The sequence below is a fragment of the Calonectris borealis genome, chromosome Z (genome assembly GCF_964195595.1).
Source record: "Calonectris borealis chromosome Z, bCalBor7.hap1.2, whole genome shotgun sequence".
Lineage (NCBI taxonomy): Eukaryota > Metazoa > Chordata > Aves > Procellariiformes > Procellariidae > Calonectris > Calonectris borealis.
In genome coordinates, this window is record NC_134352.1 from 56,917,047 (window position 1) to 56,929,897 (window position 12,851).

Genomic DNA, 12,851 nt, shown 5'->3' on the forward strand with positions numbered 1-12,851 from the left:
CTTGCAGATTTAGTACAAACCCTGTTCCTAGCAGTGGCAATACCATATTTCTTGGACTATAGGTCTGCAGTACTTCATCAGAATTTTTAGAGGTCTGTAACTAAGCTTCCCTTACCTGTCTACCTTACAGGTCCTAAGAATATAATTTATAAGATTTCTCCTCTGTTTTCATTTACTTCGTTCCCTGGTTTATAGGGTTTTCCTGCAGTTGTGCATTGTGTGTGCTTTTATTGCTTTATTTCCATGTGGAAAAAGATCTTGGACTGAGTGTTGAAGATCTCAGTTCTTTTTTATTGATAATGAATGCCTGTCAGTAACATATTTACTTTAATTTTTGAATGTGACAAAAAAGAATTTCTTTATATGGAATAATGCAACTCTATTTTCAGTAAATTTTATAAAGCTTTTTCTTGCTGATATATTTTAAGTTGTTCGTATAGAGAAAATATATATGCATAAAGCAGGTCAACTATTCACTATTATAGAGGAAATTGCTTACTTTGAATTTTTGTTCTCTGGTTATAGATGCATTAATTGCCCTTTCATAGTGTAGGTTTTGATCTTTGGTTTTAGCAGTTCCGTTTGATAAAGGGGGATTGGTGAAAGGAAAGGATGACTTACTGTCTTATCAGTTCTTCGATCTCTCTCTTTAGATCATGTGAGGATGCTTTTGTGGAAGAAGGTTATTGCTTCATTGGGATTTGATCTGTTATTAAAAAGCCCTGAATCAATATTCTGGTTACAGGAGTAGATTTCTTTGTGGGGAGGCAGGAGGTTGTATGAGACAGAGTGAGACAAATGATTTAGCCCTCTCCATTATCATTCAACTGCTGTATCATGTTCTGTTGTGTCAGAGTTAGGATATATGGCATTTCCCCTTCTTCCCGTTGCTTATGATACACCACCTCCAGAGGCTGCAGCAACACATTGGCTGTGATAAGGCCTTCCCTCAGGCAAAGGATTCTGTTCTCTCTAGTTTCTGTGAAGCTCACTTTCAGCTTTAGGACCACGGGATTATACTAAAATCTTAAAGGAGTTTGAGGATATTGTTCTGCTGTGAAATACTTTCTTGGCTTTTATGCACTGAGGTTTTCTACCACATTGCAATACCATAGCATTATCATGAGCATTAGTTACTCTGCATATAAATAATAGGGTATCTTGAAATATTTATTTTCATCTAGTGCTTATCATATTTATATCGCAGGAAATAATACCGTAGTTAGTTAAGCACCATAAAAGGCTAACTTTGATTATAGAGATGACAGTGAAAAAATACTTACATACCTGCCTGCCGAGCTATGCAGGTAATCCATACCAAAACCCACAAGAGTAATTCTGAGGTTATTACTTGATGAGTAAGATAATAATTATTATGTTACTTGTTTGTTTGAATTAGAATTACAGAAAAATGAAAAAATTGACACTGAATGGTTTTCTTGTATGAATTAAGATGCTGTGAAGGGGTGCTGGTATTTCAAGTTACAGTATAAAAGATATAAATCTTCAAGTAAAAAAATAGATTTATGTGCATTTTACCCAAGACTTGAATTTTCCAACTTGGTGTCTACAGCTAGCGATAAGAATTCAGTAGTTAATTATTTATTTTGCAAGACACAGAAGTTACCGGAATATAATTTCAAGTTAAAACCTAATTTAAAACAAACACAAACTGCACTTGAGCTAACTTGTCTGGACTTCTAACCTGATTTGAATATTTTTATTTAAAGACCTTCTGCATTTCTCAATTCCTGGAAAAGGAAATAAATCTGTTTGGGTTTTTTTACTGAAACACAGAGTAATGGAAAAATCTTTCAACAAGGCAGACTTTTCTAAGACATGGATAAAACCAGCATAAGTCTGTAGGTGATGTTTTCTAGGCAAATATAAATATGGGAAAGGTAAGTCTGTCCCATAGCTACTTGCTCAAAGAAAATTCGGGGCCATGATCAGCCTATGTAAGTTACTGAGACATGATGGGGTGGCAGGAACATTGATTTATAGTAGTCTATAGATCAGATTCTTGACATTTACATAGAACCAAATCATAGGTGCAACTGGGAATAAATGATTTCCTATGTGTGCTTGTGCACACTGAAATCTAAGGGAGGACAGCAACGAGGTTTGCTCTTTCTGTGCCATTGTTTTTATTTGTCTCCTTTCTTCAAAGTGTCAGGGTCTTTGAAGAGACAAAAGTGTCTCTAAAAGTTAAGCTCAGTAACATTACGTTACAGTCTGTAATATAGCGCAAAACATTGCACTTAATTTGTGTGTTAATGCTGGGGCTTACTGAACTTAGAAATTAGTTTTTTTCTGGTTTCATATGCCAAAAAATATAATTTTATTAACAACTTTCTACCACAACTCCATGTGTTTTATTTCTAGCATTATATTTTACAAATCCTTATAAAATATATGCAAGCAATAAGGCATAATAGGTGATGCTTTGAACTAATGTGCCTTGCAATCCTAGTCCAACTCAAGCTGGTCTCATTAATTTCCAGTGTGGGATCTCGCCATTGGACACATGTTCTGGGCTTGCTTAATCTAAATTGAAATCACGCAGTGTCTGACTTTGTGTGACTTGCTCCAGCGTAAACATAATCTAGTTTGCACAGCCTTCTGGAAACTAGGATTCTGCAGCCTAACTACTTAGACTTCAAACTTCTTAGTAACTCTGATGAACTTTCTAATGCCACGTTCTAGTAAACACTGAATTTTACAGTGTTCAATAGGAGGAACTATTAGATTCTGTTGCCTACCTTGTATCTCAAGCCACAGTATATCACCAAGGTGTTCTCATAAAGAGCCAGAAGACTTTAGTTACACTGAGGTTAGTCCCTAGATGATCTTAGATGCAGCTGTTGAAGAAAAGAAGAGGTAGGAGTGCTTTTACAACTTTTGCAATGGGAAAGAACTGACTATATGATATATGTCAGATTATTTGAGAAAGTATTGCATTTTTGTGCTACAAGTGCTATGGAGAAGTAGAAGATCACTTTCTTACTTCAAGTTATCCCTTGTGTGTGTGTACAGGATATAACATTGTATTTTCCTCTTTGCTACAGTTTTATGTTGAGAGGTCATGTTATCAAATACAATGACCTTAAAACTGCTTTCCAAAACATCATCTCATCCAGCTGCATTTTTAATTTCCAGATGAATTAGTTTATATTTTGGTTAAGTTAAAAGGCTCATTGCTAAATTGCAATTATTATTGCATGTAATAATAATGGTTTTATCTCACTTTTATTTACCCTGTTGATCTCTATTGCTAAAGGTTTGCTTAATCATCTCCAATAATCAGGTATTCTAGAAGAACCTGGTCGTTGTTGGAAAAAAGGGAAGAGTGTGTTTATCTTGGAGTGTGACCCATTGGTATTCCCCAATGATTGCTCTTGATCCATTGATATGGAGTACTCTTACAAGCAGATGTAGGTGTTCTGTTATAATCAGTCCTTATTTAGAGACTATACATGATATACAGATCTAAACAAGGTAAAAGCAAACAAGCATTTCCTTTTCTCTCCCTATTCCACACAAAGTCTGTGACTTAATTTTCTTGTGAAATTTTGAGCATTCTCTAGGGTTTGCATTGCTTCAAAGAACTGCGTCTTCAATTCCACTTCTGCAAGTGAGATTTGTTCTCCTCACCTCTTTTGGACAGTCTTTTTCCTCTAGCCGTGCCTATTTTTACTGTCAACAATGGCCTTGTCCTTTTGTTCCTTTCCTTACCGATACCTGATACTGATACAAGTTTTTCTTTTCTCTTTTGGGAGAAATTACAGTGTTCAGTCCCTTGACAATCATTTGCATGAACTGTTTCCCCTGAGCTTCCATCACTACATTTTCCTAAATTGTCCTCTGCTGCACAGCACTGTTCACATTCTGTAAATTGTGTAATTCTGCTAGCAGTTCTCTTGCTTATCACAAGATAAACAATATCACAATGGTATCACAAGTATCACAATGATATCTTGGCTTGATAAAACAGATTAATCAGGACCTGAACGGTACCTAAACACATACATAGGTTATTACAATGCAAAGATCAACTGATTTTAACTTTCCAAAAGTAATGTTAATAGATTAACTGTCTGCTTGAGCATTAGTCCCTAAAAGAACTATTTTGCTTTGTTTTCAGTAGACTGCAAGGCATTTCTTTTAGATTAACTTCAAGTTTCTTGCAGCTGATCTTCAGGCTTTTGAAATACTCAAAATAAAAAGGAAGACATTTAAGTAGCTTAAGGAGGGGTGAGAGAAAATGATGTAGTGTGAGGCTTATGAAACATTTAGGATTTTAAAACTAAAGTTTTGGACTTTCTGAAAGTCTCTGAAGAGGAAGGGAGAAACTGTTGTGGCCATAGTTAATACAACAAAAGTTCTGACTTTGGTGGTTGATAAGGTGCCATATGTTCTTCAGTTATTTAAAAGTAACGATTTTCTGAAGCTAAAGAAGGAATCATTATCTCTGAGTCCACTGTTTACTAGTTAATTAACCTTGTGTAAGTTTCCATAATTAAAAAACCATAACAACAAATAGTAAATTGCCATGATCTTTTCTATATATTGGTAAGAAACTAATCCCTGTCTAGATAAAGGGAAAAAGCCTGACTTCAAGTTCCTGGATAGGTGTATTAATCCCCAGCTTACTACATAAAATGTGGATGCTGCTTCCTCCTCTTGTTGTGTTTTTGGACAAAAGTGTCTGGTTTTTTTTTTGTTGAACTTCTTTAGTTGCATGGTGTTGCATGATTTTGTGTTTTGTTTGATTATACTAAATGAATTGGAGATTTATATGGAGATTGGGCACCTCTGTTTTCTCTGAATCATAATACTTTTAAAATTTATTTACTTGGACTAAGTGCATCTCAGCATATGCAACTCCAAGTTAATGGAGAACTTTGAATTTCAAAATGGTGTTGCCTGTTGATTACAAGCAATATTACAGATTTTTGTGCTTAAATAAGAAAATTAATGGTTGGGTAAACTGACTGGTTTTTACCTTTTGACCTTTCCATTATCATGCTTGCCAAGATACCAAGCTTAGCAGTCACGAAACAGGATAAAATTTCCAAACAGACTTTTCCAAAATGAGGAATCTGGCCTTTGAAATAATGGATGCTATTTACTTAACAATTTTGAATTACATTGATTTGAAGATCAAATTTAGTACATGGGAACAAATACAAATTCAAAAACTATAAATAGATTATAACCTATGAAGAGTAATGCTTCAAGATAAGTGATTAAGAACGTGAAACATATGATAGAAGGTTTCAGTAGCTGAATAGTTTGTTAGGGTAAACTGGTTAATGAGGCATGAATGTTTCATAGTTGAAAGTGATTTAAAAAAATGTCACTGTTGCATACCTTTAACTTTCATCTTTTTAACCTTTTTACAAGTCATAGTTCTGTTTTGGTTTTATTTCTTAAATGCAGTTTTTTAACATAACATGAATTCATATCCAATTTTGAATTCACCCTGTAAAAATAACTGCATTTCCCAAAACACCAGTGAACTCAGAATTTCAAGTTTCAGCCAAGAGCTTTAATGAATTTTAAAACAATAGATAACATAGGATTCTTGAACATTGGACTCTCTTGGCTGACATTTGTATGAATTATTTGCAATTGTGCAACACGCACAGTATGCAAAATATATAACATCTGACTAAAATTCAAAATTTTATTATCGGATTAAAAAAAGTTAAAACAGATGCAGTTTTATAAATTGCTTTGCAATATATTAATAATTAGATAAGCTCTTTCTGCCTGTCTCCGCAATTTTTGTCATACTTCCCTTCTGTCCTGCTCGTCAGGTAGGACTGACAATTTTTTCTGTAAGATTTGGTGGATACTTGGTTTAACATTGTCACTGTATTAGTTTAGTGCTTTGACTTGATTAAATGCTATTCTCTGAGGAGGCAGGGATCGTTTGCCAATCTTATTTAATTTGGTGTAGCTATTGTATATACATTTCTAGAATTATAACATTTCCCTCTGCTAAATGAACAATACAAGTAATTTCTTTTCCTTTTGTTTTCTTTCCTTAAAGCCGATCCACAACTTATCCTTATACAGAAACCCAGATGTACAGCCAAAACACTGGGGGAAATTATTTTGATACTCAAGGAAGTTCTGCACAGGTGACAACAGTGGTCTCGTCTCATAGCATGGTGGGCACTGGAGGGATTCAGATGGGTGTCACAGGAGGACAGCTCATTAGCAGCTCAGGAGGGACCTATCTGATTGGCAATTCAATGGAAAATTCTGGTCATTCAGTGACTCATACAACGCGGGCCTCCCCAGCGACAGTAAGTATTTCAGACTGATGCAAAATCTTTGAGACTAGTTTTTTAGTCACTCATATGTTCTTGCAGACTGACACAGTTTTTGTGACACAGTATATAGCAATATTTTGTTGTCAGAATAAGTACTACATAGTACTTTTTGTAAAGTAAGTAAGAAATATATATAAGTAAGACACAGGAGTAAGAATACTGTGAAGACTTATACATGAAGGCAGATCTTTCTCTTGACAGCTTGGAAATATTTACATTTCATAGGTTAAATTTTTGCATTCAAGTAATATCAGTGAATGCTTCGGGAATGCTTACATAATAGTTTGAACTGAATATTTGTCAGGTTGGGAACTAAAACAGCTCCTTTAACATTTTGTATTTTTTCTCAAAACATAAGAAGAACACAGTGTTGTTGAGTATAACTATGTTAGATGTAAATGTTAAATAATGTAAGTTACAGATAGGTATCTGTAACTTCCCTGCATTCATTTGGTTTGTTTGCTCAATATTAGTGTAGGTTTGGTAGCTTATTTCAAAATATTTCCAGTTGTTCAGAATACTGAACTACTTTTTAACACTTTGTTCTTACTTTTCTATGATATGTTTCCAAAGTCTGTTCCAGATTAAAAGCTCATTGTGAAAGAGTCTTACAATGCTATGGGAAGATACATTCTGTTACAACTGGGATAGATAATATTGTGGATACTTAAACATAAACACAGAACTTTCCCTTAAGAGCTTACTCAATCAGCCCTTATTTCAATTAGGAAAATGGGTTTATACCTAGTGTAGCTTTTCTGCATAGCCCTAATGAAATTTTACCTAATTCTTCTGGATATTCTGGTCTGGATGTGGAGATTTGGAAGTAATGGGGAAGAGAATTGTGAAACAGAGTAAAGAGTTGAAAAATATAGTAAAGGAGATAAAGCATCATTAATAATACAGATTCATCAGTACTCAAAAGGGCAATGAAATTAGGGGACTTTATTTTTAGGAACCAATGTAATGAGTAAAAATCTAATACTCTATTTGGAATTATGATGAACGTTTACGATAGCATTGGAAAATTTAGGCGATCTGATAAAATCTCTTTATTTTGATTCTTAAGATGGTTGGTATGGACAAATACAAAATTTTTGTACAATGTAAAAAATTATTATTTCATCCAAAAACTGTGTAGTATTATTTTCTGAGAATAGAAATTGTAAAGAGTCGTAATTAATGAATAGCATAAATATCAGTAACGGGAGCTTTCAGCTAACAACAGAGAATGTTATATTTGAGTTACAAAATAAAGACGACTATTTTTTGCTTCAAAGTATTCTCTCATTTTACTTATTTGGAAGATATTTCATGGAATATTTCACCTGACTTTATGATTGCCAAGCACAGGCAAAACAAATAGTTTTCTGTAGGCATAAGTAAGGAGTAGGTCTTCTAGATGGAATGAAATTTGAAAAGTGATGTTTCTTTAAATATTTAAATGGCAATGATATTCCTATGTTTTCTTAGTTGTTTCAAATTGTTCTACAGTTGAATAAAAATATTGCCTCTTTTAGAGATCATGCTAGTTTTCTCCTTAATCAAATAAGAACAAATGCATTTTTGTGTTTTGCATATCATGCTATAAGTTTTGTTTTATTCACTGACAACAGAATTCAGTCAGTGGAAATGCTTAACTGATTGTGAAATCAAGTGAGGCTTAAATGCATCCAGTAAACACAAATGAAGAGTAGTAGACTTACTTTGAAGTTGGATATCTTAACTCCACGCTATATTTTGCAAATTAGAAAGAGTTTTGATTTTTTTGCCAAAATTAGAAGTAAAATTTGCCAAAATTTAATAAAATCTAAGGTTCATACTTCAGCAACATCTTTCTCTTGCTTCATATGTCAATAAAACAGCCTGGTTTTGTTGCTCCAAGTAAATTCTATACTGCTGTATCAACTTGCCTTTAAGAATAGAAGAAAATACTGCCAATTAAATTGCAATTGTTAAATTGCATTTTTAACACTTAAATAGTTTCCTCTGTTTTTTGAGGTGCTATTTATTTTCTATAGTATAGTTCTGTAAGTATGAGACATTAGAATATATTAGAAGTACATTTCTTGCTAAGGAAGTGTGTTACAACATGATTTTAGATTTTATAATTTTAGACTCTTGGTGTATGGTTCAGCTGAAATATTCAAGAGGCAGTTGAAACACAAAAGGTTCAGCTTAAACTGTAATTTTAAAGCACCAAGTCTGTTTTAATTTTACTAGAGGGCATAATTAAACTATGCAAAATAGAGCAATGTAATATTTTATTTGGATTGCACCTTAGATAGGTAGAACTTGTTTCACTTGTGATCCTCCTTTGATCTTTACCATCATAACTTTTTTCACTCTTGTGTAGAGAATTTATTTGAGTCATAAAAATAACATGTATCCAGGCTGGTTTGCTAGTATAATACTCAGAAAATATTTCCCAATTTTGAATTAATTTGGAGAACTTTCATATGGAGACAAAAGATATAGAAATGAATAAGAATTTACTTACTAACACATGTGGTCATCATAAGCTCTCTTTAGTTTTGCCATAGAGGTACTAGTTCTGTTTACTCATTTCAACTGATAACTTCATTTGTTTTGTTGTTATTCACGCTCACTGATCAAATCATTACCTTCTGTAACAAGCAAATTAATTGTATTATTGATGATGTTATCTATTTCTGATACATTTAGCTTAAGTTAAAAGAAAGAAAGGAACAAACAAACCACTTTCAGGTGAAAAGTCAAGTGTATAAAGTAAGTCCATTTTAATAACCTAGATAAATGGAATTTAAAAATCTAATTTACTTTTCCCCAGGTGTGCTATTTGGTTTATACAGAATTCAATAAAAGAGACTCAGAGACTTTTTACTTTAAGTCTATCTTCACTTTATTTTCTTTATGGTTTAATGTAATTCTGAGTTCCGCTTCAGGTTTAATAAAGAGCTGATATTTTGTTTGTAACATTTCATTCATTTTAACTTCTGTCGAACGTTCGTACAAGAAAGCTGTCCTGCTTAAGCTATAGCAGGCAATAGCAGTGTTTTTATAGCCAAAATATTAAGAACTGTGCACTATTCCAACATATGTACAGTAGTGGTTTATGTTAGTATGCATGAAGAACATTTGTTAGCATTTTCTTTACTTATTTCATTTCCATTGATTTCATTGCCTCTTCCCATTATATCCTTTGCTGGACTACTAAACTACTTATCTACCTACTAAAAAGGATTCTTCACTAAAACAGAAAGGCATTCAGATTATAAGACCTTCTATATAAGATACTAGGTAGATAAACAGCTTCAAAAATGACCATTTTTATGTGACTATATGTGGATTGGTCAAGAATAAATTGTGATTGCATTGAACAAGAAGTGATTTACCCTAACTGGATGTCTATTTGAAAAGAATTTGCATGTTGAAACCTGTATGAAAGAGTCGTCTGTTTGGTTTATTGGCAGCTATCGTTAAAGAAGGGGCAGCTATATTTAAAAGATTAACTAGAAAATTGGATTGCCATGTTAATAATGAAATCTAAATCATCTTCCAATTATTTTTTCCATATATAAATGTCTTAAGGATTGCTCTTGTGATAAAACAGGATCTAATCAACATATTTCATAATATCGCAAGGTTAAAAAATTCATATCATTTCTAGTAATAAATGTGTTGTTATGCTTGTCAGCCAATGAGAGGCTGCTATCTATTAGTCTTGTTTTCTAACACGCTTATGACTGATCTGCAATTACAGTTGTCATTCATCAGTCATCACCAGCCATAGGAGGTCTCCACTCAGGCTGTTGCAGAAATTTATCCTATTTCAGTGCAAATCTAAATGTACATGAAAATAAAAGCACAATTAATATGGATATAACGTATCACCACAAATTATTGTTTCTGGTAGTAAGCACAGTGTGCGAAATTGGCTCTTAACTTTAAAGGAAGGATGGTACCTACCCAAAATGTGTCATAATTAATGGAGGGAGAAGAACAACAATGAGAAGTAAGAAGGCGCAGTGTAAGTGTTGTATCCTGATAATAAAAGTGTGTGGAAGTATTATCATTATTTTAAGAACAAAAAATAACAAATGTTTAAAGGGTCCATTAATGGTGGAGGGGTTATCATTTGGAAAATAGTTTGAGATGAGGTTTTATTTATTAATCTCTTTCTTGGTAGAGGAACTTTTTCCTCCTCCATTCCCCAATTTTTTTGGTAATTTTTGTTTAGCTGGATCCATCTTAGCATAAAACAAACCATTTCTGATCAAATCAAAGATGCATAGATTTTTGTGCTACAAAGGATTATTAGATTATTTGGTCTGACCTCTTATATTGGCAAGACATTTACTTATGACTTCTTAAACTGAGCACAGTGACATCTTTTGTGAAAAAAGGCATCCATTTCCAGATACAAGAAGGCAAACAATCTTTTTTTTTTCCTTTTATAAATGAGTCATAAGAATGGTTAATCACTACTACTGTTAAAAAAAAAAATGTTTATGTGGTATGAATTAACTGGAGGGGTGGGAAGTTCAGAGGATTTGTAAATCTTGTGCCTTTTTAAACTTCTGCCTCCAAGACTTTTCCTCCTGCTTTGGTTTCTCTTTCTCCTGTGGAGCATCATGGCTTCTCCCTCTCTCTTCCAGAGGTTTCAGTCTAGTGATGTGGCCAAAATAACTTACATCTTTCTCTGCCCCTTTGAGTGCCTTGCTGCTCCACTGTAATGTCTTGAGTTGAGACTGTGCCCTTTTCACAAGACAAGGAATGTGGGGAAAAGGGAGAATGACCCAACTAAGGTCAGGCACATCTACCGTGTCTGCATTCTGGCTTCACCTGCCTATGCTCTGATACAGTCTGGCTTCAGCTTTCAGTCATTGGCTTTTGCTGTGTTTTCTGCATAAAAGCCCTGTAGCACTTCATTGCTTCCAGTTTTGGCAATTGAATATTTATTCTGGTATGTGTGTTTCAAAAATCAAGATGTAGTGTTGTCGGAAACTCAGTTTATTCCAATCTAGCATTCCAATTACTGAATAAAAAATATTGTAAGAAACACAACGGGTTTTTTATCATAAGATATTAAAAACAGGTTTCTTAGAATCCGTGAGAAGAATTTCTATTAATTCCTTTTATTTGAAAATGCGTAAGCTGGATGCAAGAAGACGTGCATTCTCATAACAGTCTGATTATCAATGGCACGGAGGCATCACCTTTCTAAAGGACTGGATTTTTTTGTTTCTGATTAAATACACATTTGTTCTAAAATGGCCACTCTACCTATCTCTATGGCTGTCTTGCCATAAATGTTTTCAAATTTGGTTTTAATACTAATCTGAACTAAGCTTTCCTTTTAGCTTCTCAATTCTGATTTTGTGGTGTGAGTAACTCTGATGTGTTTCTGTGTGTTTTTCAGCGTGACGTGGAATGTATATGTTCTAGAAGTCCTCATAATCAGCTTTTTTTTTTTCTTTAAGTGTTTGTACCAAATACGGTGAAAACAACCACAGAGAAAAAAAGTTAGAATCTGTTTGAAGATGTATATAATAGAGATGAGATACACAAATAACTGGATGATCCAGGAGAGAGACGGTGAATTGGTCAGTTTGACCGTATGTTTGAGAACTTCCAACAAGAAGATAAACATGGGCAGCGATGTTTTGTTTGAAAATTTGGAAAGGAGAGAGTAATCTGGCCTAAACTCCAAACATTTTTTATTTTTCCAGCTGTTAGACGTGCTTTTCCCCCCTAAGCTGACTCCATATATTCTTTTGTAATCACTAGAGAACACATTATATTCATTAGTCAGTATGCACACCTTATATATATGCAGGCTACTGGAGGTGTGCTTTTGCAGCAGGTATTTTTACCAGTATCTGTTATGTATATTACACGTGGATGTTATATTTACAAATTAATCACTTTTAGGGAAAAAAAAAAGCTTATTTCTAAGGTTTATCAGCATTCTTTTAAGGTCAGCATATGTAAAATACCATGCTTGTATTTTACATCTTTTTGTGTTCTTCTCTGTTTGCATATTTACATTTCTTTCATTCCAACAGACTTTAAAAAGTATCTTTCTTTCTATCTTCATAGTACTGTTTCATTCTCTTGAGCAAAATTTCATGGAACCTATTTACAGGTGCTGCTACAGCTTTGTCTGTTGTGAGGAATGCGAATCTTTTAAATTTAATTCTTCCAGCTGTAAAGGCTAGACCTGAGTTCTCTTACTGTGATCAATACTATTTCATTTTAAGCTTCTTTTTCCTGGGCAAGCTTGTCTGCCTAACACAACCTTCTGGCATAAGTTTCCGAAAACAGTACGACATACATGAATATTCTGTCCTGAAACAGAATTGAAAGCCACCATAAATAATGCATGTTTGTGGCATCCTAAAAGAGTGAAAGCATCACATTTTCAAAAGCCCCAAGTCCATTTATCCTGTAGCTTCAGGTTAGTTCATGATGTGTATACACCTTACTTAGGTAAGCACAGTTGTCACAAGTACCCAGGACTTAGCT

General features: G+C 33.8%; 1 protein-coding gene across 3 annotated transcripts in view; it reads left to right on the forward strand.

Annotated features, from left to right (window-relative positions):
• Nucleotides 1–12,851, forward strand: part of RFX3 (regulatory factor X3) — a 140,587-nt gene that overhangs the window by 93,266 nt on the left and 34,470 nt on the right. For all 3 annotated transcript variants that reach the window (XM_075136899.1, XM_075136900.1, XM_075136901.1), the window contains exon 4: nucleotides 6,059–6,317. In XM_075136899.1, coding sequence (XP_074993000.1) covers nucleotides 6,059–6,317 — 259 coding nt within the window. The remainder of the gene's footprint in view (nucleotides 1–6,058; nucleotides 6,318–12,851) is intronic.